The sequence below is a fragment of the Vigna umbellata genome, chromosome 5 (genome assembly GCF_029865625.1).
Source record: "Vigna umbellata cultivar VRB3 chromosome 5, Vumbellata_1.0, whole genome shotgun sequence".
Taxonomy (NCBI): Eukaryota; Viridiplantae; Streptophyta; class Magnoliopsida; order Fabales; family Fabaceae; genus Vigna; species Vigna umbellata.
This window is the reverse complement of record NC_142169.1, coordinates 36,882,537-36,909,619: the sequence shown is the minus strand read 5'-3', so window position 1 is coordinate 36,909,619 and position 27,083 is coordinate 36,882,537. Positions and strand designations below refer to the sequence as shown.

The 27,083-nt window shown below is 31.1% G+C and overlaps 1 protein-coding gene and 1 pseudogene across 1 annotated transcript; one reads left to right on the top strand and one right to left on the bottom strand.

Annotated features, from left to right (window-relative positions):
* The first annotated feature begins 1,977 nt into the window (after window positions 1–1,977).
* Window positions 1,978–2,370, top strand: LOC124820011 (egg cell-secreted protein 1.1 pseudogene; annotated as a pseudogene).
* Window positions 2,371–3,444: 1,074 nt separating this feature from the next.
* LOC148198259 (protein trichome birefringence-like 43) lies at window positions 3,445–8,669 on the bottom strand. Its single transcript, XM_088092153.1, has 5 exons — window positions 8,249–8,669; window positions 5,238–5,409; window positions 4,144–4,319; window positions 3,915–4,073; window positions 3,445–3,833 (listed from the first exon to the last, which is right to left on the bottom strand). Exons 1-5 carry the CDS (start codon window positions 8,500–8,502, stop codon window positions 3,533–3,535), a joined length of 1,062 nt encoding a protein of 353 aa, XP_087948279.1. The 5' UTR covers window positions 8,503–8,669; the 3' UTR covers window positions 3,445–3,532.
* Between the last annotated feature and the right edge of the window lie 18,414 nt (window positions 8,670–27,083).

Here is a 27,083-nt window from a genome sequence, read left to right as displayed (position 1 = left end):
AGATGTAGGTTAATTATGAAACCCTAGTTTCCTTTCTCTTTTTTATCTTTTCTTATTCTATTTTTATCTTTTTAATTAAAATAACATCAACAACCACATAATCTTTTAATTTTAGATTTACTTTTCTTTTTTTTACTTTCCACACCCCCATAACTTAATTTCTACACTAATTAATGAAGGTAAAATGATCTTTTTACCCTTGGGTTCAAACTACAAATTAAAACCCAAAATTTTACTTTGACTCTCTTTCTTTCTAGAAATTGACTCACACCTATTCAATCCTAAATCACCCTCCTATCATCAATCCAACACATCATATTGGTAACAACACACCACCCAAATCATTCCAATAGCGTTATACCTATCATATGTTCCACTAAGTCAATAATAACATTAAATAATAAACATAATAATTATAATTTTAGAAAACAATTAATCATCAAACACAAATTCTCAAACAATAATGTCCAAGTCTCATAGGCACATTATTTCTTAATTACCACAATTTCCTAGGGTCTTACAATTTGTTTATCGTTTTTTGTTATACTTGTCTAGTGATTATATGAAGAGACTCATGTAATGTATATTATTAAACTTGTATAATGAGTGCATAGACAATCTCGTTTAATATTTTTTATTATATTCGTTTAATTAGTGTATTCTTGGACTCACCTTATCAATATATGGAATGACTTGTGTAATGTTTTTTGTTATACTCATTATAAACAAACTCATCTAGTATTTATATTGCTAGACTAATCTAATATTTTTTGTTATATTTATCTAGTATATATTGTTAGACTTATCTAATCAATATATCTCTAATATATATTTATAGATTTATGTAATGTTAATATAAATGCGTGGTATATCTAAACTAAAAATGTTAAAAATATATTTATAGAAAAAAAAAGTTTATAGTATTGTGTCTTGTTAATTATTTTAATAATTAATTTATTAATCACTTATAGTTTAATTTAATTTAAGGTAACTTTAACTATTCTCTTCAAACCATCAACGGAGTAGGAAACTTTACCTTTAATTAAGAAAACCTTACCGAAATAAGAAAGGAAGAGACTTCAAAAGTGTGGTACTGTGAGCCATCAATTATTCATAGGCATATGCTTCTCATAAACTCTGTTCCTCTCTCTCTCTCTCTCCAAATGTAACCCATATTTAAGCAAGTATATGCAACTTCAAAAGCATACAAGCAAAGAAATGCTGACCATTATTGCTTCTTTATGTGTTCTTCAGTCATCTTTGTCATTGGAGTGGCTTTCAGTCATCTTTGGCTAGTTTTGAGTTTCTCATAAACATTCCATAAATTTCCACATCTCTAAGAAAATTCATTGTGTTTCTATTCTCATTGGCATTTTTACAACGCATTATGTAACCTCAATGTATATTTATATATTATAATTTAACTATATTTCTAATCAACCTAAACTTTTTAATATTATACTTAGTTTTATCTCAAGTTTTGATAGTGTTACCTATCTATGCAAATTTTACTGAAAAAAGTGAAGTTATCTAAATGTCATAAATTACCTTCATATAAGTCTTAAAATTTGATCACCTCGTAACGTATAATGATTAACTTTTGAATTCGTCACCTTCATTATGCAGACTCATTTATTTTTAACTTTTCGTCTTCTTAACATTAAAGAATATTTGAGTTTAATAGTCTCTGACAAGTGACCATCCAATATGAAGAACACAAATAGACACACTTGCATAATACAGAATCAGTTTCCATTTAAATTCAACAGAATCTTCATATCCCACATTAATATCCACCAGATGAAAAATCCTTATTCTTTCTCCTTATGTAACCACTGCATAGTTATTTCCACCCTCTTCATCTGCCCACAAATCAGCCGTTACTAACACTCTCCCCACTATATAAATCGCACACAAGTTTTCTCCAAAAACCATCCACACTAAGCAAAAAACTCACCTTGTTTTCTGCTAAAGCCAATGGCTTTGTCTGGCATACCCTTTGTTCTGACTGTTCTTGTGATTACTGCAATGGCCTTAAATGCATCTGTTGGTGATTCTAGAGCACTCTCCGACCCAGCTACCCCTCCAAGCCTTGCTCTTAGGTTGAAGGTGGAGGGTGAACCCTCGAACTGTTGGGAATCACTGTGGCGTATGCAAGCATGTAGTGGAGAAATCATAACGTTTTTTCTGAATGGTGAGACCTACCTAGGGCGAAGTTGCTGTGAAGCTATTAGGGTTATTGGACATGATTGCTGGCCTAACATTGTTGGTTCTCTAGGGTTTACCTCTGAAGAAACTGATGTGTTGGAGGGATATTGTGACGAGGCTGTTCATTCACCACCACCACCACCATTATCAGTAGATCCTTGAAGGGGTTTGAAAGTATAACTGAATAACAATGTCATTAGTCATTCATGAATCAATAATAAAATTCTATGTTTGTTCCTTTTCTAATATATGATCTGCACTCTGAGCATATATTGTGTTTCTTTGCAGAAACATTTCTCTTCTTAATATATTTTAGTTTGAAATTTCTCATTTAATCGGTAGAATCTGAAATCCTGCAAAAATTGCATGATACATATTCGTAGTCCAAATGTAGTTTAAGATATTATAATAATAATTAATTTTTTATATCAAAATCCTGTGTTTAGAAATACTTTTCTAAATAAATGTAATTAGTTTTTTAAATAAATGTAATAAAAAGTAATGTAAAAAACTATTGTTTAAAAGAAGGAAAGAATAACTAATATTCTGGAAATTTAGTGTTAAAAGTAGAAGTTTTTATCTATTTATAAACCTATCTTAATTAAAAAAATATACTTTTAACATACATTGTAATAATTCAAATAGTTAAGGCACATTTTGTGTTTAATTTGATTATTTGTGAAATTCAGGTGTGGCGTAGAGTTATTATTCCTTTTATGACCATCGGGTGGCTTTTTCATATTTTTGAAATAATTATTGTGCAAATTACTAATTTTTGAAATTAAATTTGCCTATCTTAATTAGTCTATCGAATAACATTCCTATTTTAAAACTTAATTACTCAAATTAAATTAATTTATGTTTTCATTAACTTAATTTGATTAGAAATTAAAAGAATTCAAATTAAACTGAATTAGATGTTTTTTTTCAAAAATTAAATAAATTTGTACTTAAAGTTGTGAATGCTAGGACTAAAAGAAATTTATCTATTAAAATGAATTAAAACTTACTTCCATTTACAATTTTATTCAGATATAAGTAAATTGTTAACTCTTTCATGTCACATTTCTATTTTTTAATTATCACGTAATTATAAGTATTTTAAATTTTTATATGCTTCATAATTAATTAGTTAATTAATTTAACTTATATTTATAGTTTCCCTTATTAGAGCTAATAATAGCCCAAGTTTGTATATTGACAGGAATCAACTTAAAATCCGAATTAATAATACCATTTTAAAATCAAAGGAAGCTGAAGTAATTTTATTTGTGTAAATATATTTATTCTGGAACACATTTTAGTTTTAACGAAGAATAGGAAGTCATTTTTGCATGAGAGCAGCATAGAGAAGAATATTCCAAGTATCAGGAACGCCAGGAAGACACCAATGGCTGCAATCCAAACCTCTATGCCCTCCATTACCATAAATAGAAGGGTGGCCATCTTTCCTCAGCTGTGAAAGTGTAGTAAGGTCCAACAATTCAACTGTCTTTTTCATGGATCTTATTACTTTCTGTAAGCTCAACTCTGCTGGAACTGCTCCTCCTGGATACTTGGATCCCAAAACTGGCCTACTTTCCCTCAAACATGTCTGTCCTGCTTGTTCACCCCACTTTTCTGCACTGCAACAATTTTATAAAGATTACAAGTTAAACAAGGTTTGTAATGTTCTGAAAGATGAATTTAATGGCAGAAGAACTTACTTATCATGATCTGGAGAGACCCCTTGGAAGAAAACCCTTGTCTGTGCAGGGTTAACATTGTCGTCAACCCATTTGGCCCATGTTTTCATTGCTTTCTCATAAGCGACCAATCGATCCATGTCTCTAACTGTTTGATTCCCATCTTGAATGAAATCCCATCTGCAAAATTATGAGAGAAAGTGATAAAGATGATGAAGATGGTGAAAGAAGCTCGAGTGGTTTTTCATACGGTTGTTTTCTTCCTGTGTGAAGCCACCAATGCCAAGAGTCAAATATCAGTACATCTACTCCTTTCCACGTTTGACCAGCTCCAATTGAATCTAGTTTTAGAACTCGACCGATTTTTTCTCCAACAATGTCCACCAGAAATGCATTGCGTGAGAACATCAACTTTACTCCATAGGTCTGCAAATTATCTCATACATTATTTAAGTTATGAGAGGTATTACCCAAAAATTCAACTTGAAGTTAGATTGCCACGTAAAGAAGTTTCAAGTTTCAAATTGCATTGATCAACTCTATGTCAGACACTGTTCTAGACATGATTTTGTATAATAATACTTACCAATATACCACACATGTATGTGTTTTTTATGTTGTTCTCTTGTGTGTTTTTAAATCTTTTTAAATAACTGAACGAAAAACCTAAATCAATAAATAGGTATTACTTCTCTTTTTAATTGAGGAAAAATGTAAGAATTAAATATGTTTTTAAACTTTAAATTTCGATATTAAATTAAAATTATTTTTGTTTTAAATTTTGACATATTGAAATCTATAAATTTTAAAAGAAAATAAATATCAGCTTTTTAATTTAACAAATCTAAAAAACTAATAATATTATATTAAAATGATTATATCTATTTATTTTTAAAATTAGTAATTAAAATGTAATAAAATTTGGAATAAAAATAAATTTTAATGTTTTATTCAAATATAAAAAGTAAGAGTATATTTAACTATTTAATATAATTATGCTATAAAGAAATTATGAGTATAACTCAAACACAATTTGTTTCTTTCTCTTTCTTTATATGTCTGTGTGTTTTCAACTATTATTTTTTTTCTTCTGTTATGTATCTGAATAATTAACAACATATGTCATCATCGTTGAATGATGGAGAAACCACACCAAAGAATTAAATCAATCCTTTTTATGTTGTTTTTCAGTTATGCTTTTAAAATAGACTGACAAATATTTATTTAAATGTTTTAAAATACATTGAAAAGAATTTTAATATATAAAAATATGAGTATATTTTTAATACGAGTTGAGGAAAAAAAAATCATGAGGTAAAAGTTATATATAAAAAGTGATCTAACCGTGAAGGTGAAAATGGAGACACCACCATTCCTGACTAGTGAGTGTGGAGCAGATGGCAGAGCTACGTGAAGCATGCAAGTGAGTGACTGCCATTGATTCAAACTCAAAGAGTCACCCACAAACATCACACTCTTCCCTCTCAGTCTTGTTAAGAAATCTTCACCGTTGAATCTGCACAACAAGTTTCATTCAGAGTGATGATAAGTGGGTTTCAAATGATTTTTGTTTCGACCTAAAATGTTTGAAAGCAACCTCACAGCAGCATTCTCTTAATGGAGGAGATTCAAGCATTAAATTTATGAAGTAGTTCAAACGTAAAACCCTAACAACCTTATTACCTAATTTTTCTTTTATCGATAAGAAAGGATATATAAAACCAAAAACAAGTTTTAAAGGATACAAAATAAAAAGAAATTGTGACAGTCATGTTTTACATGATGAAAGATTAGATGATATAAATTAAAGATAGAAGCAACTGTTCTGTTGGTTAAAGTATCAGAAATCAGAAATATAATGAAAGATTTACAATAAGATCACAGTTTCATTGCATTCTTATCATTGTGACAAATTGGTGCTACAGTTGCAGTTCTAGTAACATAAATCTTTAAAACCTTCATTGTCAAAGATGATTTGTCAAAACCATAAACATAATATACTATTATTCCTTAATGGATCAGATATGAATAATGGTTTAGAAGAAAAATCTGAACAGTTTAATGACTGGAGATGGCTGCTTCTGACATGAATAACACTGACCATTGGTTTAGTATATTGTTTTTTTTTCTTCCCTTCTCATTTTTTAATAAGAAACATTTTAAATCAATAAAAGTATTTATGAAATGGAAATTTGTCCAAATTGAACTTATATTTAGAAGGCTAAAATCTTGTTCAAGATTTCTAAAATCACAAAAAAAACTGAGTCATACAGCTTACTTGTAAATGTGATTTGCTACCACGTATCACTAGCTCTACATTTGTCATAAAAAACAAGTAAAAGGTCCTTTCATGGTTCAAATATTTTCCTTTTAAGTTCTCACATAGTGTTTTTTGAGATAACAACCATCTGATTTTAATTTCATTGTTCTTGATTTTTATTTTTGCATCATAAAGTCAGTATTCGACAAAGGTCTTTTACCAATATAAGGTTCAATTATATGAATTAGTTGTTAATCTGTACTCTTCATATATTTCCATAAACAAAGGGAATTTCATTACTTAAAGAAAGAGTACTGGTTAAAGATACTACCCTAATTTTCTAATTTCCCTTGTAATTCAATGTCCAGAGGTTTTCTATCTATATATACATGCCAAAAAATGAAAATTTCTATAATTTTTCTCTTGTGACTGTAATTGTTTTCTGGTTCTAACATAGCAAAAAGTTTAGTAACAAGAAAGCTTTGTTATAGGTCAAAATTACCAACAAAATATGAATTGTAATGAAGAAAGCAAGTAGAAGTGACCCTAATAGAGATCATTCATTCAGAAATCATTAAGGAAAAATCACACAGTTTCACAATAAACAGTCAAGTTTTAAAAGAAGAGAAATCTGGGGGAATTATGTGCTAAACATTTTCCAGACATTCTAAGTGCACTTTAGAGGGTGGAATATAAAAAAATTGACACCTTTTAGTTTTGATCCAATATCACTATTACTTGTGAAATGTAAAGATATTTAATAAAAAAATTAACTTACTGTTATTTTAGTTGGATATTTTAATTAATACTGTTATTTTATCTACGCTTGAACCTCACCAGAGAAAAAAACTTACTGGCTACTGAGGACTCTTGTCTTTCTCTATTGTCTTCTTCCATTTAAAACTTAAACAGAAAATTCTAATCTAACTTTATGATACAAAGAGATGGAAAGTAAAATTATTATTAAAAACTGTGAAACAAAATATTGGAAATAACCCCTATTTTCTCTCTGATCAGTGTAATTTATTTATTTATTAAATATTTTATTTTTCTCTTTCTCTAATAGAGAGTTCCTATTACTTTCTAACTTTCTTATGTAGAATACATTAATTCTGTAATTACTAAAAGTAATGTTATTTATTATAAATCTTATGATTAATATTAAATAGTATGCCTCTATTCTTCTCTCATTCCTCTGTACCTTTACTCAAAAATATTAATACATCTATTTTTAATATATTTTTTATTTCTTAATAAATATTAACAATTAATTATAATAAAATACACTTGTGTATATGCATATATATATATATATATATATATATATATATATATATATATAATTTATTCTCACTCACACACACACTATACTTAATTGATTTGCCGTACTTGTTAATATAATTGATTCCAAAAAATGATGAAAAATGGAAATAGAGAATTTCAATATAAAAGAAGGTCCAAATTTTAACATATAATATTTTTAAAAGGAAATTATTAACGTCAATTTGACTTAAATGTATTTCACAAATATTAATTGAATAAAAAAGAAATATATGACAAAATTATTAATTAAACCTTTTAAAATATCCAACTATAAAATTTTCATAAGGTTATAACATTTATTATACCCAAATGCGTTTAATAAATAATAAAAGAAAAACGGTTTGAAATATATATATATATATATATATAATATAAATAATTTGAGAAATTTTAATTTAAGTAATATTTAATGTTGTTGTTACAGTATTCATCAATATACTAGGTTTAACAATTCTCTTATCTTTTGGTTTCAATAAATAATTCTTTTAATTCAATATGTGAGAAAGAATTTGTCTTAAATCGATGGGTTGTTTTTATCAGCAAAAGAACATATAAACTTGAAAGTGGCACTCCTCTCTATGATGGTGGATGAAGTGTAAAAGTCAACATATCATTTAACTGAAAAGACATATATAATTCTTGAAGCAGAAAAAACATGAAAGAAAACCATGAATCTGAAGCAAAAAACATGCACTGGTGAATCTATGTCCACCAGAACGATGAGTAGTGAGAAAAACCAGAGACAGAAAGAGAGAAGAATGAAGACATGTACCTGGTTATGTTACACCCCGTTGGTTGCCATCTATAGTTGAGATAGAACTTATCTGGTCTGCCATTTTTTTCACAATCAAATGCCGGCTCTATAAAGGGACACATTGAGCTATGATAGAGAGGGTATGAATCATCATAAACCCAACTTCCTTCGAACAAGTTGCAACCATTCTCTGCAGATCTTATACCACTTCCATGTATCTGAATGAGAAGGGTAAGAAACAGCACAACATATATGGAGAAAGACGACCCCATGGAAGAAGAAGTGTGTTGAAGGTGTGCTCAGCAGGAGTATTTATAATGAATATCGATGGAGGGTGGTGATGTTTGGAATTTGAGTTTTGTAAATATGACGCAAGATTATTGATTGAATTGGTACGATGGAAGAAAGCAGTTTCAAAACTTTGTTTGTGCTGTTTTCTGTCAAAGAATCAACTATGCCGCTTGGGCATATATATGAGAGAAGAAAAAATAGCATTAATGCATTTTAATTAAGACTTACAATCAATAACTTTTTTCCCATGATAATATTTTCTTTTAAAGAGAATTTTCTTAAATAGATTTACTGGAGTATTATTTCTCCAAATCAACCTATTTACTTTATTTTTTTTTTAAATGAGAGAGGAAAATAAATTAAATTAAAATTATGGAAAAATAATTAAAATAATTAATTAAAAAACTTGATTTGAATTTTAATTACTTTGTGAAAAGGGTTCACATAAAGTATAATTTATGATTTTTTTAATTTAATTTCCAAATTAAATTTGTTATTATTGATTTCATGAAAAATAAAAGTATAATAAAAAATTTATTTATGATCAATGATAATAGTGTTGTAAAATTTTAAATTTCTCTTTTAATTTTCACTCATCTTTTTTACAAACCATTATATTAATAGTAATATTTAGTTCAAATTATCTTGAATAATTAATGTCGTCAAATTCTTTCTTAAATAATATATTTTGAAACACGTTCTTCGAATGAATTTAATATAAAATATTATTTCTTTGGACAACTAAGTTAATAATTTTTTTTAACAATTTTCAATATTTAATCTTTAATATGTATATTTGAAATAGACCAATTACCACAGTTATAAAAAAGTTGTTAAAAAAATAATTTTTTATTTCTTTAATATTTCTTTAAGGGGAGCCAAATTTAACTAATTTTCTATGTTTGGTCAGAAATTCTTTTTGGAATTTCAGTTCTCCTTAAATCGAATTTTTAGAGGATTTTTCTTTTGATTTTTGAAAATTAGAAAGATAAAATTAAAAAAAAAATAAACGTTACAAATTAATATTCAAATGTTAGAAAATAAATTTAAAATGTTGAGACTAAATTTTAATTATTTTGAGAGAAGAAAAACTAAAAAATAATTTAAGAGTGAATAACTTTTAGTTTAGTAATATTAATTTTGTGATAAAATTTGTTATAGAAAAATATAAATGAGAAATAAAAGATAAATTCAAAATTTTAAAACATTATTATAATTGTATTAATATTGATCATAAATATTTTATATTATAATATTTTATTTTAGCGTATCTATTTCCTTCTTTATAAATGAAAGATTGCAAAATTATGTATGACAAATAAATCCGTTTAAATGGGTATTGTTCGAATTCATTTGTGTTTTGACATAGAATTTTCATATTGATTAAGTTCATAGGAAGGGATTAGATAATATTTTCTTTTTTACGGTATGAGGATAGGAATAGGTGGATATATACACAACTCATCTCACTTCTTATACCTTTGCTAATATATAAATATATATATATATATATATATATATATATATATATAATTTTTTTCCTCTTTTCTTTTAATTGTTTAGTTGATTTCATATTACAAAATTTATATATATCTTTAAGATATTTTTTTCTTATCATAATCTCAATTATATTTCTTTTATCATTATGTTCAAATGGTATCATGAACAAAATAAATTTTTTAACTCTTACATTCCATTATTTTTACTTATTCTTAATATTTTTATTTATTGTTTATATTTTTCACATAAAAAAAGTTGATTCTTAATTTCAAGTGTTCTCATTTATTAGGTAACATAGAAATTTATTTTGTTTTTATTTTTTTATTCCTTTTTTAAATGAAAACTTTTTGTTTTGTTAAAACAAATTTGATTATCTTTCTAAGATTTTGACTATTTCAATAATTGAAAATTTCTCAAATCTTCTTCAAGATATTTTTTATTTTATTATATTCTTAAGTATAATTTTTTAATTTTGTGTGATTTTATTTGATGATGTATCAAATCGTTTTATTTGTTTACTTTTTTAAATATATTTTTTACGGTTTATTTTTATTATGTAAAATATTGTTTTTAATAATTTTTATAATTTTTTAAATTTTAAATTTTTTTCATAAATATAATTTTATCACTACAATTGCACGAAAATTTTTCATATACTTATTTTTTTCTGTGCAATTTCATTCAATATATTTGTCGATATATATAAGAAAAGAGACGAGTAACTGAGAGATTTAGAAATACTTTTAAACATGAATATTTTTTATAGTTTTTTTAGAAAAACTTTTTAACTTTATTAATTTCTTTTCCATTAATGTTAAAAAATCTATAGATGTTTTGGTTGTGAAATTTTATTTATTTTAATTATGAAATTATTTTATATAATTATTTCACTTTTATTGAATTTTTATTTGGTATTATGTTAAAATTTATACCATTATAATTTCTTTCTAAAGATTTGACGAAGTATGAGAATATGTCTTTTTAATATTGAATATTTGATATTATTATATTTTTTTATGTTTTTTTACATTTTTTTTTATAAAAAATAATTAATTGATATTGAAACCATAAAAAAATACTATGGGTATGAATAGGGATAGGGATGGAAAATAAACATGTATTATATATATTCGCACATAAAATCTACTACGATAGTAGGTATTTTCTTGTATTTATAATATATGAGTGGTGGGTAATGAGAATTTTAATATTTGTTTATAAATAGGTTGGGTGCGAATATCATGCTTTCTATATTTGTAGTATACATTACTTACAAAAATTTAAATTAAAACTAATTAATATTTATTAAGTTTAATTTAATTAAAATTAAAATTAATTATATTTATTAGGTTAAATTTAATTAAAATTAAATTTTAATTTATATTTAATTTAACTTATATTATATTTTTTATTTTTGATTTGTAATTTTATTTATATTTTATTTTAAGAATTTATAAAATATTTTTTTAATATTTGCAAGTATCCATGGTATCTATGGATTTTAAAATACTCGCAAGTATTTTTTAAATGGATATCCGATGGATAATGGAGCGTGTAACGGGTATCGGGTAGAATTCATCAAGCACAACAGTAGAAGAAATAATATTTCTAGCCTTGTCAAATTGGGCTCTTCTATTTTCCTCAGTAATCCAAGACAAGTATGGTTTTTCTTTTTCAATACCATCAAGAATTTGGGTTGAAATAAAAGGACCATTTTCCACATTTTCCCATATGTCTTTGTTAACATACTCCATAAAAATTTACATTCTCACTTTCTAGAGAGCATAGTTATCACCAACAAATGTGGTGGTCTGTTCATGGAAGCACCTTCAGCATAAACTTAATTATGTGTAAGATCTGGGAAAATAGGATATCTAATTTTCGTGGGTTTAGATATTTAAAAGAGATATCATTATTAGATATTGTAGACATTTAAAATTATATATTGAGATATTATTGTATAAAATTAGATATTATGGCTAGATAATAAATTAGAATAAAAAGTATTATTATAAGTGAGAAAATATTAAGATATAGATAAAGGGGTGGTTTTGTGTTTAGAAACCTTAGAAACTCTAAATCAGATAGAGAAAAACAGAGGAAGAAAGGATATTCGCGTTTTGGGAGAAGAAGAAAGAGAGCGACGGGAAATTCTTAGTGTAAAGGAAGATTTGTGGTGTTTTAGGATTGTAGATAAAGCTTTATGATTGGCCAAGGTATAGGGAACTACTTACCTTTGTTTGTTTATTGTTGTATGTTATATGTGGTCTTGGTTATTTTGGATTGATAATCCTTGTTGATATAATTATGATTATGATTATATGTTGCTATTGTTGGGCAAAGGTTTCTGTATGCATAGGCATAGGTTTTATATAATATTTGTGTTGAGGTTTCCTTATGAATGTATATATGGTTTGTTGGGTTATCCCAACAGAGGGTTTGATGCTAAGGGAGAACAAAGTTATGATATTTAGGGGTTTCCATGCAAATATATGTTGTAAGTGTTGGGTTATTGGGATCCCTTCCTATGTGGAGAATAGGCTAAATAAATTGGACCATTATGTCTCACTTTGTTTCAATGGAGATGGGTTAGATTAGTAGCGCACATTAGAGTCATTTGAAGAGAGGCAAAAGCCAAGCAAGAGCGAAAGGAAGAGAGGAAATTATTCCCGCATAACATAAAACCTACACTAGTGTTTTCATCATTGTGAAGTCGTTCACCGTTGCATCGGGCTGATTTTCAGACAGTGGGTTTCAAACATATGGTTCTTCATTCTGACCGTTTGGATCGTTAATAGAAGGTGTAATTTGGGACAAAACAGCCTAAACGAAAAGAGGAAATTATTCCCGCATAACAAAACCTGTACTGATGTTTTCGTCGTTGTGAAGTGGTTCACGGTTGGATCGGGCTAATTTTTGGATAGTGGGTTCCAGACTTATGGTTCTTCATCATGACCGATCAGATCGTCAATCGGAGTTCTATTTTGGGAGACAATAGCCTCGCATCAGCAACTTTTGGAGAATTTTCTTCTTCTTGTTTCTCATTTGTAAGCATTATGCTTAGTTAGTTTGGCTGATTGAAAACCCCATTTGGTGTTTTTACACAGACTCTTTTTCACCCTATTATTGGGGGTATAACATGTCAATGATTGGATCTGGATGATTCAAGGGATGTATTACATGTGTTTCAGTATGTTTACATGAGTATGTGATGCTTGAATGCATGTATGATGTGTTAACTATGTTTTCATGTGATCTGAGGTTGATGTATGTATTTTTGAATGCTTGAATCATGTCTAGGATGTGTTTCAATTCGACAATAATCAATTATCATTAGTTATAATCGATTATCTACGTGTTGGTTTTGAGTGTGGTTTTAGGGATAATCGATATAATCGATTATCCCTTCTTGTGTGATGTTGTTCAAGAGTAGGAAGTTATCTAGTGTGGTGGCGGTGATACCCTTAAAGTTATGATCTCTCTTTCATTTGTGTGAGGCAGGGGAAGAAGATGGGTTACCAGAAGAGCGATAATGGTTTTTTGTAATCATTGATTAGCTTAGTGAGAGAGTCACAGTGTTGAACCAACCATGTGGAGTGATGTTGGGTATGTTTTAAGTATGGTTCTCTGGCTATACTTAGTTAATTCAAGTGTTGTACCTTTCATCTTTCAAGGGGATAGAAAGATAGTCACATTTCCTCTTGCGACAGGGTAGAAATGTGGATCTCTTCGTCTTTAAAAGGCAGTGGAAGATATGAGTCTCTTAGTCCATCATGTGCGGTAGAAGGGACTAGGATTCGAGTGTTGTACCTGTTGATAGGGGGAGCAATGTGAAAGTTGAACCTAATTCATGTTAAGTTGATTTTGATGATGACAAAACATTAATAGCAACAACAAATGAATATTGCAATGTCACAACAGAAAAATGTTTCTGTGTTGTGTTATACATATATGAATTTGTACATGCTTCCTGTGATAAATGCATATATTGTGACAAATGCATATGTTGGACATATTGTGCTGGTTATCCATACTATGGTGATTATGATGTGATTATATATGTGTATGCACACTGTATGTTTTTGTATAAAGAAAACCTCATGCACAAAAGCATATCTACATGACATAATTGATTACAGTGTTGTAGTAATCAATTAAGGTCATCAAACAGCTTATGTTTTGAACTGTGGCAAAACAACTAATTTGAATCGATTACTTTAGTTGTTGAATCGTTTAAAACTTGTTGTAATCTTGTTACATTTGTTTAATGTAACCAATTACATAAGTATAGTAATTGATTATTTTGCGTCAGAATTGATAAAAAATATATATATTTACACATTGCTTGATTTCTACAACAACAGTTGATCAATTGAAAATTGTTATATCTGATATTCTCTGTGAGGAAAGTGTTTCAAGTTGAACAAACGCTCCAAGAATCAAGAACGCGAAGAATTTGAAGAATTTTGAGGAATTCTTGAGAGGTAATTGATTGAATTGTATTGGCTGATCAAATTATCACGACTGAAGGTGCATCTGATTTGATTAGGAGAAGATTTGACAATCTTTAATTTGTTGTTTCCCTGGACGTGCACGTTAGGAAGAAGAGTGAGGAGCTCTTGACTTTGAGAGGGGATTCTCAAAGGGTTTCTACAGGGGTTCTATGTTTGCAGGTGTATTCTACTTTATATTTGATTGAGAGTTTGTAAGGAGTTTACATTTGAGTGTGCTCTATAAAGCCTTGGGTGTAATACTCTGATCATTATAGTGAAATACTCTTCAATCTAAGGTTGATTGGGATGGTGACTGGATGTAGGCATTGAGGTCGAACTAGGATAAAAATTGTGTTTGAATTTCTCTCCTGATCTCTTTAAAAGGCGGTGGAAGAGATATGTCTCTTCATCCATGATAGGTGGTGGAAGGGACTAGGATTTGAGTGTTGTACCTTTCCTCTTTCTAGGGGGTAGAAAGGTTGATCTCTTGATCTTTAAAAGATAATGGAAGAGATGGGTCTCTTCATCCATGATGGGCGGTGGAAGGGACTGGGATTCGAGTGTTGCATTTTCTCTTTCGAGACGGTAGAAAGGTAGTCACCTTTCCTCTTGCGGGAAGGTAGAAAGGTAGATCTCTTCGTCTTTAAGTGATAGTGGAAGAGATGAGTCTCTTCGTCATTGAGGGACAGTGGAAGAGACAGAGATTCAAGTGCTGCTCTTTCCTATTTCGAGGGGCTAGAAAGGTAGTCACCTTTCCTCTTGCGGGAGGGTAGAAAGGTGAATCTCTTCGTCTTTAAGTGACAATGGAAGAGATGAGTCTCTTCATCCTGGAGTGGCGGTGGAAGGGATATAGATTTGAGTACTGCTTTTTCCTCTTATAAGGGGGTAGAAAGGGATGAAGGTCTCGTCCGAAGGGTTCCGACTCGTGTTGAGTTTAATGTTGGGGTGAAGAGTTGGGAATATGGGAGACAAATCCAAAGATGTAGTGGGGGACCATTAGAATCATCTTGTTTTGATAAATAGGAATGATACGGTGAAATATGGAAGTTGACATACATTTATAATGGTGGTTGGATAAGTACGAGTTGCCTTAAACTGACAGATGGCGCAGAGCTAAGGGGTTGAACATGATTTTCGTTTAAGGGAATGTATGTGTGGTTATCACATTGGTTGGTATAGTCTTATTATGAATTGATGTTGTTTGATGTGATGGAATTGTAATAAGGACTTAACTACTGTGATATAAATGTTATATTAGTAATTTATTGGTTATTTTGGTATTTTTCTTAATACATTGATCAATTTATGATGATGTTGTAAGGGGAGTTAAATCTCTCTGGTTGTGAGTGTAGATGTTGTGTATTTCCTAGATCACGTTATTTGGTTTAAACGATGGGGTTTTTTTGGTGTAACTTATGCATGAGGGGTAGAGTTCTCTACCGCTATAGGTGTGATTCTTAGGGTGTGTTGCTTTAATTTTACTCATGGGTGATTTGGGTAGTAAGGAATTGATTATCTGAAGTTATAATCGATCATCGTAGTGCATTTTGGTGAAAAATGACGAATTTGATGAAGAATGGACGTGAACCAAGCCTAAGGAGTTGTGAAACATGATGGTAATTAGAGATTGAGGTTAGTGGTTATGTTTAGGGTCAATTTGACTTGTAGTTGAGAGTGGAGCATCAGTGAGTGTTGGGATGTACTTGAGTATGTGATTGATGAGCATGAGAGTGGAGGATAAGTTTACTTGTTGTACCTCATAAATACTGGTTCTATCTGCAGATAGGAGTTTCCTTTTGCCTTGTGTGCATAGGAAGGGGATGATTTGTAGGGGAGGCTACATATGTCCTGTAGGAGAGGCTACATGTGGGTACGGTACAAGAGTGAGATGAACTCTTTCCACTATGGTATTGTGGTACGGTGATGCTCATCGTGTTGTTCTTAATTGGGATAGTCATGAGTGTGGTGTATCTATGACGATGATGCTCCAAGGAATGCTATATTGATAGTAATGAGATTATGTGGTGTAGATAGCATAGGTGCTGGTGAACAGATAGAATGTGGTCTAGATAGGTGATGATCGAGGATCAGGTTCGAGGATTTAGTAATTTATCATGATTGATTGTTGGGTTAGAGGTTTAGGAATCTTATTGTTATTACTTCTATGTATGTTTGATTATTGTTGATATAATTAATATGTATGTGTCTTATTATTATGATTGTTTTATCGGTAGCTTACACCATACATGTTTGTGTTTGTGCATGTGAATGCGATGATCGTATAAATTGTGATGTTATACGGGAGCAGATGATGCTACAGATGAAGATAAAACATGATAGATCCATGACATGACAGAGGACAGACTTGGAATTTTATTTAAAGCTATTTTAATTGAGTTTTTAAGACAATGTAATTGGAGTTATTTTATTTTCTTCGTTATTTTAATTTTATTTAAATAATGCAATTAGACAAGTATTTTGGAACTATTATACGATGCAAATTTAAATGCTAAGGTTTTTTTAAAATACGTTTTCGCGCTATAAGAAAGTTTTGAAATTTACCAGTTTTTGTAATAACACATGACACCCTGAAATGTGGGGCATTACATTATGTCCGACCCTTTTCGTAAAATTTGAAAAACTATCAAAGCAAGCTTTGATACCAATTGTTGAAATTGGTATCGCACAACGAAACATTTAATGAGCGTGATAACGTACACAAACCAAGAGAGGAGGGGTGAATTGGTTCTTTTAAAAATTTTAGCATTCTTTTAGAACTTTCGGTGAACAATTTATAAACAATAGATGCAGAGATAGGGTGAATGACATACAAGATTTTTATATTGGTTTGAATCAAAAAATTCTACGTCCAGTCGTTAATCACTTTAATAAAAGTGATAAACTTTTCACTAAAAATCAGTTTAATGATTACAATTTGAATAATGAAATAATAAGATCAAAAAACACCTTCCTTCAACACACGAAGGAATGAACACTAGCTCAATCAACTTGTAAAGAACCACTTGCACCTTTAGACACACTAAAACCAAGCTTCTCCTTTCACAAGATTTTATCAAACTTAGACTTAAACTTAAGAACTTCCTCAGAACCCATTATGTGCTCTCAAGAGTTTAGGTAACCTGTAAAAGGTTTATGAGGCTTTTATTTATAATCCAGTGGTCAGAAAATGAAAAGTCTGCTCCCAACTGCCAGAGATAACCGATTATGAAAAGTGATAATCGATTATCTTAGGCAGTTATGGGTTTGAAACACGTGATAATCGATTATCCTTAATGATAATCGATTATTGGCGAACCCTGGACAAATTAAAACTTGCGGAGATAATCAATTATCCTTAGTAGTAATCATTATTGTCGAGACGAAACATTTTCTACTTTTGCTTGTGATAATCGATTATCCCTTGTGATAATCGATTATCCCTTGTGATAATCGAGTATTGCCGCATGAAATCAATAAAAAAGAATAAGTTATAATACTTTTAATTGCTTACAATTGAGAGATAACCTAATACAAATGATTTCTACAAAGAATGAATGTATTTGTTTCTTCAAGTCTTCAAGTTTTATCATCGTCAAAATCTCTTCAAAGCATAAATGCTTCTCATTAGTACCTTTTAGATGTACCTTAAGTGTTTAAACAATGTACGTGTAACAATGTTTAGGCATAGTATGTATATAAGCATTTAGGCATAGTTTGTTTGAGTAACATTGATGAGTGCATATTTATGCCCACATTTATGTTTTAAAATTCAAATTTTTTATGGGATAATTGTGCTTAAATGGTTGATTTTAAGTGAATTTGTGATGATTGGAATAGTTGGGTTTGAGAATTAAAGAGACGTAAAAAGTGAGTTTTAGCGCATAAATTATTCTTGGATGTTCTAATGTTTATTTGTGCAGCTGAAATTACAAGTTTATTGGTCCAAATAGCAAATTAAGGCCCAAATTCAGATTTTGTTTGGAAAATAATATTCAAATAGGCCGAACATGCAGTCTTTACATTTGCACCTCCTAAAATCCCTACACACACTCCTATTTCTGAAACGGGCCAACAACCAAGCCCAAACACTAAGCCTTTTCTCCTACACCTCCCTAAGCTTCCTATACACACCCCTCCTAAACTAGACTCCACCAGATCATGCCATGTGGCAATCTAAAACCCTAAGTGCTATCCAACCACATGCTGCCACATCATCATCTTCTCCAAACAATCTGAAACCCTAATTCCCAATCCAAACCCTAGTCGCCGTTCCGCTTCCGCCAGGCCATGCGCCGTCGCCACCATCGCGAGTTCTTCACGCCATTGCACCGCCAGCCCCAAGTCACTTTCATCGCACCAGCGTCATCCGTAATCGCGAGAGAGAACCAGAGCGTGACTAGCAGCGCCTCCGTTCATCTTCACCACCTGCACTCAAAAAAATCACAGAACCCAGAGTCGCGATTCCTTCAACCTCCGCCGCGACGCAGAATGCACCGCCACTACAGCACCATCAAACAACGACGATTTCATCCTCTCCACCAAGACCACCATCGTCGAAGCATCGTTCGTCTCCTCCTCCGAAATCGTCACCACGACCAACATCCATTGACGCACAACAACGATTCTCATCACCTTGCCATCGCACCACTGCAAGACGCGCCACCGCCGTGAACCTTTCCGCTCCGCAACCAGACCACCACAGTAAACCCAAAAGCACACAGCGCCGCGACACCACCATCGTCCTCGCACCATTGTCGCATCGCCAATGTCGTGCCTCCACCACCTTCGTATCTCGCACCTGCAGCAAACAAATCCAGAAACAAACCACTGAAGAGCAGCGCCTCCATGATCTTCTTCGTACCACTACCATGCGCCGCCAGCAGAACCACCATAGGCCGAAGCCATGGTCTCGAATAGAGAACAACGCGTTCTCTCTTTCGTAGAGTCGCAGGGGAATCCCTTTTCCCAATCTGGGAAAAGGGGGAATTCCACGTGTCAGTCCCTCATTGGGCGCGCTCTTCCTCAGTCAAAGCTGGTCAACACTGCTTAAGTCTGGTCAAAGTTAGTCAAACAGGGGTTCTGGTGCAATTTTGGAGAATTCTGAAGGGGCTAAAGTGCAGATAAAGGAAATTTCAAAGCATTTGTACAATTTTGGAAAGTTAGAAAAGCTAAAAGATAAAATTTAGTTGTTGAATTAATTTAATTATGGAATATCAACATAAAATATCTTCCAAATAATGTTATAATTATCTAAATCTTTTAGTTATTTAGAATATATAAGATAAAAGATTCTGTCAACTTAATATTCAGAGTCCAAGCCCAATCAAGCCCTATATAAAGAGACCCAGGGGAGGCATAAAAGGGGACTTCGCTTCATTCATTCACCACTTCTCTCACTTTTCTTTCATCTTGTATTCAACTCCATTCATGGAGAGCTAAACATCTAGGGCTATTATGCCATAATTCCATTATGGATTATGAAGTTAGGTTGAGTTAATGCAATTGTTTATTTTGATTATTGATTTAAGTTGTTCTCTCTATGTCTTTCATCTCTCTATCAAATTAAAAGCAAAGATTTTTGCATCATAATGTGTTTGAATCTACACTCATATTGATTATATGAGTTCTAAGGTTTCTAGGTTTAATTGAGAATCTACTTTGATTTAATTTAGGAACTTTCATATGATTAAATGGTTTTTACTATCAATTAATAATTTCAACTATAATCAATTGAGAATTTACTTTGATTGATTAGCTTTTAACTTGGTTAGGATATTTAAGAACAAACATGATTAAACACAATAAAATTTGATTGAGAATGTACTTTGGTTGAATTTATCGTCAATAATCTAGAAAGGTTTTGCATTTGATTGAGAATTTACTTTGGTTAATTCACTACAAAAAAGTAGGGCATTACCGAAGGCCATAAGCCCTCGGAAAATGCCAAAAGCCGTCGATAATGGGTGTTTACCGAAGGCCTATCGACGGTCAAAAATCCTTCGGTAAATCCCTTGTCGCTAACCATTACCGAGGGCTTTCGCCCTTCGGTAATTACCGAAGGCTTCTGGCCCTCGGTAATTACCGAAGGGCGAAAGCCCTCGGTAATGGCCATTCGAGGGTGTTTACCGAAGGGCAGAAGCCCTCGGTAATGACCTGCTATGGGCATTTACCGAAGGGCAAAAGCCTTCGGTAAAATGCAGATCAGGTTTCAGAGAAATGGTATTTCTTTGCAACCCACACCTGTATATCAAATTCCAATTACAAACAGACCTGCATATCAGTTTTCAAGCACATACAAACATCCATAATGTGCATCTCAAAGATGCAATCAATTATCAATATACATTGAACATCAATTAATCCATAGAACATCCATTAATGTATAGATTATGTAATTATAGTTCAAATATAAAACAATGTAACAAAAGGATGTTCTAACTCATAGAATATCCATAGAACATCAATTAATCTCCTTATTGGAACTTCTATCTCTTCTAACTCACTTTCCTTTGCATGTAATTTTGGGTCATGTTGTAGGTTAATATGTCCTAATTCTCAACTTCTACCCCTGTTGTTTTGGCTTTGGTCTTTCAAGTTTGATAATCTTGAGAAATTTCATTTTTTATATTTGAAGCAGATAATTGAAAGAAATATTTCCTAATTTTAATTAATTCAAGATTTACAAATTCTTTGGTCTTGATCATGCACTGTTCATCCAAATAAAGTGGTGAAGGAATATTTCTATAATCATAGTAATAGGTTGCTTTTCTAGTTCCCTTAATGATTCTGTTGTGGGTTGCAGGGGTGACTTTGGAGGATCCTTGCACCGATGATCTCAGCCAAGAAGTCAGAGGATTTATATTCTCTAAAATTCTGTTTGGTAAAATGTCACCTATATTTCTTTTTGTAGTTGACTCACCTATATGTCACCTATATATTCTCTAAAATTCTGTTATTGTAAGTGTCCAAGGATAGCCTTTAGTACATTACATGTTTACATTGTAGCCTTTGCAGGGTCCAGGAAAAAAAAAGTAAACTGCACCAAAAAATGACACTTAAAGTGCTCCTTGCAGTGGCAAAAATGAATGGCAGGGTGTTTAAGGCTTAATTGAGACCTCAAGCAAGTTTATATCATCAATTTGGATGTGTGGAAACACTTAAACAGCAAAGGAAAAGACTACACCAGAAAATCACTAATCCACTTCCAATTTCAAGCAAAATTGATGGTTTGTATGGTGATTTTGCATATAGGATTGTAAATGACCATTTCAACAGTGCACACAAGTTTGAAATGGTGAAATAAACTTGTGCAAACATATACAAATCACAGAAACATCCAAACTCAACAATTCAAAGCAGTTGAAGCCAATTATGCAGAACTTTTAATCAAAGTTGTACCATAAAATCTGGTTGGAAAATGGAAAAATCAGTGTCCAAAATGAATGGTATTGTGTTTAAAGCTCAACTGAGACTTCCAGCAAGTTTAGATGATGAAATGGAATGTGTACAATCACTTAGGAAACAAAGAAAGTAACCACATCAGAAATTCACTGGTTCACTTCCCAAAATTTAACAAAATGTGAGTAATTCAAATGTGAAGTTGCACCAAAGCTGGAAATTGACCAATTGAATAGTGCATACAAGTTTGAAATGGCCAATTATACTTACACAAATGGTCAAACAGTACAGAAGCACACTAATTCTGAAAATCACCTTGTAAGTTGGCAACTATGCAGTAAAAATGGCCAAACAACACCAGGAATTAAAAATATAACAGAGTCAATGGTGGATGGATCAACAAACATGTAAGAAAGGTCCTAAGCAACTAGATTCTAGTTGGAAAATGTTAGCTGGGAGATGTTAAATGGCCTAAGACACAACAAAGAAGTCAAGCACGGTGTATAAGCTTGGATAAAACATTAACAGTGTTTTGAAACCAGATTTCAAGCAACTCAACTGTGCAGCCAATTATGCAGCATTTTTTACACCAAATTTGCACCAGAATTGAAAACAAATACTACAATCAAACTGGACAGCACAAACAAAGCTTATGGAAGTCCTAACTCACTACATGTAGCTGCAGAATATTAGCTACGACATATTTAAAGACATAAAACACATGCAAGGATATCAATCACGGTGAAAAGATTGATTAAAATATGTGACAGCACTTTGCTAATGGATTTGAAGCAACTTAGATATGCTTTTTGCATTTTATGGATTATTACAGGTTGCCACTACTTGAGACATGTGTTATAACATGAAATGAACGTGTTCAAATCTTAAGAACAACAAAATTAAGCTACTTATTTTATGAAAGTGCAGGTAACTTTATTTGATGATTTTAATTCTCTTTAAACTCTAAAATGAGTTATAAACAGCCTGCAACTCAAAATCACTACTCCACTTCTATTTTAACTCAAAAAGTGATGGTTTTCACCGTGTTAAATGTCCTTGCAATGTCCAGTTCGAGTTTGATCATGCTTAGTTGTTGTTTTCAAGCTTAGTTTAGTGTATTTACACATTCTACAGTCATTTGCATTGATAGCTACATGTTGGAATCATTACAACTTAGAATGAGGTGTCTACTTGTTTAATTTGCTACATTATTACCTGTTATAAGGTCAAATTTTGGAATCTACTATTTATATGCCAAATAATAGCTCAAAAGACTTTGTTTTGATGATTTAAAGTTGTTCTAAAATTCTAATTTTACTTATAATCACTGTTGTGCAATTTCACAACTCAAAACCTCAATTTACAGCTCCTTTTTTCTACTGCAAAGTTGAACAACACTCTGATTTTTGAATTTGTGCATTTGTAATTGGTTTGGGTTGTAACAAAAGCTAGGTTGTGATTTGAATTGAAACATGTGAAAAAGAAACATTATACAGTTGCTAAAAGGCATTTACTTTAATGGTTTGATTATGAGCACACTCTTTTTGGCAAATATTTATTGATTCTAAGGCTTGAGACAAGTGTATTTGATACATTCATACATGTTTCAGGTGCTAACAATCAGAAATTATCACTGAATCTCAAAAAGAGTTGTTGAGTTGATCATTTTCCTAGTTTTATCATTGTTTCTGTGTTTTGTAGAGCTTAGCACTGTGGTTTAGTCTTTGAGTGGTTTTAGGTCACTTCATATCTCTTAGTTGATAGTGTGCAGCTAGGTCTAGTTCATTACTCTTTTAGCAACATCGAAGGTCAAACCCTTGTGTAAGTCTTTATCACCTTGTTGCACCATTAATTTTCCTTTTTGCCTAATAATATTTCAGTTTTACCTTATAGAACCAGGGGCACATTCAAACCTTTCATTTCTATGTAAAAAACTGTTATGTTAACTCTTATGACTTGAATATGTACAGGGACCTCTCCTAGAACAACCTCAGTGGTTCCTTGCCTACAATCTTGGGAAGAACTAACTAGATCTTTAATTACAAGATTTGGGGGAAATGTACATTGACAAACTGGCAGCATTAAGGCAGAAAGGGAATGTTACTGAATTCTCAGAAAAAACCTTCTTCAAATAATTTGGTGAGAAATGCCATGGTTGAAATTCTAAGAACTTCATGGTAAATTTTAAATTTTGTGTATACATTTTATTATAATCTTAACTGCTGATTTTTAAATCAACAGTAATTATTGTATTTTACCCTGACAAGTGTTCCCTCACTTTAGAGGAGTCACATCCTTTTACAAGTGCAGTTCTATAAATCAGTAACAATTCTCCAATTCCAGAAGATCTTCATGTTCTCACATAACTAAATATATTTTGACTGTTGCATATCAGATAGAAGTGTAACATACACAAAAGGGGTATCAGGAATTTTCTACAAACTAATAACAAACAACTCGTTCCATCATTCATTTAAAGCAAAACTTATTTCTTTTACGAAAGACACAAACAGAGAAAGCAAATCCCTCCCAAGATGCCAACTTTAATTTGCATGATATTTACGAACTCTCCAACCAATATACTATATATGAGAAAGTGACAATATAACATTGTCACAAATTGAATCTTTGCCATCATAACTTGAAAATAAAATTTAGGTTATGAGGGACTACTCTTAAGTTACAGACACTGGCAGGAAGCTAGGAGTTGTCATCCTCAAGATATTTATAATCAATTTTCCAAAACAAAATCAATTAATCAAGGAGCTAAGGTGAAAATAGTTTGTCATTTTGGGCAGGCCACACAACCAACTAATCAAGGAGCTTTACACAAAATGGTCCACTAATATTTTCCATGGTAAAATGGTTTAGAACAAGTTCAGAACAAATTATAAAAGCTAAAAATTAAAGCAAAACAGTGAAAAGAAGATGAAAAATGGAAAAATCAGGAGTGAAGAGGCTTACATATCGATGCGAGAGAAGTCCAGCAGGTGTGTTGTCTTCGGTTGTTGCCTCCTCCACGAACCCCACACCGGTCTCAACGCACCACGAAGCCCTTCGTCACTGTTGTTGCCTCCTCCACTAAGCCCTCCTGACGCAGCGACAACCAATTTGTCACGCAGCCGCTCAACCACACAACAAACTGCCACCGAAGAATGCTTGCATGAACGAGGGAGATGACGTCTGTGAATGAAACCTCGCAGATTTGGGGAATATTGGTGAGGGTTCGATGGCTCGCAGAAAGGGGGAATGCTGGTGAGGGTTCGAAGAAAGAAAGGGGAACTTTGGCTCGAAAAATGAAAATTCGTAGAGGGAAACCCAAGTCTCCTGGGGTTAATTACACCAGCACCTTACCGAGGGTCATATATCCTTCGGTAAGTTAATTCACCACGGCCAATACCGACGGCTCAAAGGCCTTCGGAAAAAACCCTTCGGTAATGAGCTTATTTCCTGTAATGATTGCATGATCGCCCTTAAATTAATTAAGAATATACTTTAATTAATTTGAAACTTAAATAATAATCAATTGAACAATTATATGTGAATAACCAATTACCAATGTATCTTAGAAAATCAGTGGAATTAGTCTATTTCATCATAACTGTTTTTAAGTTTCTTATTTGTTCTTTAAACATTATCCAAACATTACTTTTATTCTTGAGCATTGCATTCATAAGATTAAAATATTGAAAGACAATTCTCTATTCATTGGGAGACGACTCAGGGTTACTTTAGCCCCATCTACTTTCTTAGATACTACTTAGCAATACCGAAGTTGCCTTGAAAAGTAGTATTAATTTGATAGTTTCAACGACAACTTATCAAACATTCAACGTTTAAGATATATTTTATGCATGCAACGTTTATTAGACTTATTCTAGACAATATAATCAAACACTATTTCGTTAAATGCTTTTGTTAAACTTCAAAATAAGGTTTTCTTAAATATAAACCTTTTGTTTTTTCTAAAAAAAACAATAGATCTTTTATATCTTTTCAACACTGTTGCCAAAATTTTCTCAATGAATCTGGAAACTCTTCCCAAGAATTTATTTGAGTATTCTTTAATTATCTCACACATCTCAAACTTCCTTTTAAAATTTTCTTGAATATTCTTTTTTTCCTTCATATTCTCATTTCAAATATTCTCAAATTTTTCTGGATGTCTTTAGAGTCATGTTCCTAGTAATGTTCATTTGTCGAACGCTAACAGACATGTATTTTGCCTTATTTGTCTTTTTTTCTGTTTGCATTTTGATTTGAGTTATGATGAGATTTTTTTGGCAACTTATCATCGTTATTCTCTCATTTTATATATTTTGTAAGAACAAGGACTCTTGATACCATTTATGAAAACTTGTGTTTTTGAAGATATGAGAGATATAAGAGATATTATATATGAAAAAACTTTATTTTATGTGTATACTCTTTTATATATATATATATATATATATATATATATATATATATATATATATATATATAAAGCAAAATGTAATATAATATTAATTATCAAATATTTACCATATCTTAATATTAATTTCTTAAATTTAAATAATAACTAATTTTTAAAATAAAAAATTATTTCTAGAACTGAAAGATTTTCTAAAACTGTTTTAAACAAAAAATATATTAAGTAGATATTTTCATTTCAAAGGTACGACGTTCAAATTAAAAAAAAAACCTTACTAAAATGAGTTAGTGGCCAAAGGTTCTACTAAAATGGTTCTAATTGCCAGAGCATTGCGAATAAAGGTCGAAAATCCTCCTATGTATAGATGCCTGCATAACTAGTTGGTCCGAGTGTTCCTATTGCTACACCATTTATATTGCATTTGATCATTCCCACTATTGATAGCCTTCATTAATAGTTATATGTTTTGTCGGATGAATTTTGAGGTTGAAATGCTTTAAAGTACAAAATTATTTTGTCATTTGCCATGTATCCCTTAGAAAAATTACCTGCCACAGTACAATTTTTATCCACAATAAGCATATTGAATTATATAACATTGTTGTACATTTTCCAAATAATCCATATAATGATGATTAAGGCTACTCTAGAGAAAGTTAATTTAAATTTAACTCAATCCCACAAAAATCGACTTGTAAAAGGAGGTTTGCAATCATATATAGGATAATTCGATAACAACCCGATAGGAGATGAAACA

Excerpts from the sequence above, each read along its gene's own strand:
- LOC148198259 (XM_088092153.1), bottom strand. The coding sequence starts at position 8,502 with ATGGGGTCGTCTTTCTCCATATATGTTGTGCTGTTTCTTACCCTTCTC. Across the intron at positions 5,410-8,248 it reads ACGGGGTGTAACATAACCAG|ATTCAACGGTGAAGATTTCT; the intron begins GTACATGTCTTC and ends CTTGTTGTGCAG. Across the intron at positions 4,074-4,143 it reads CACACAGGAAGAAAACAACC|ATGGGATTTCATTCAAGATG; the intron begins GTATGAAAAACC and ends ATAATTTTGCAG.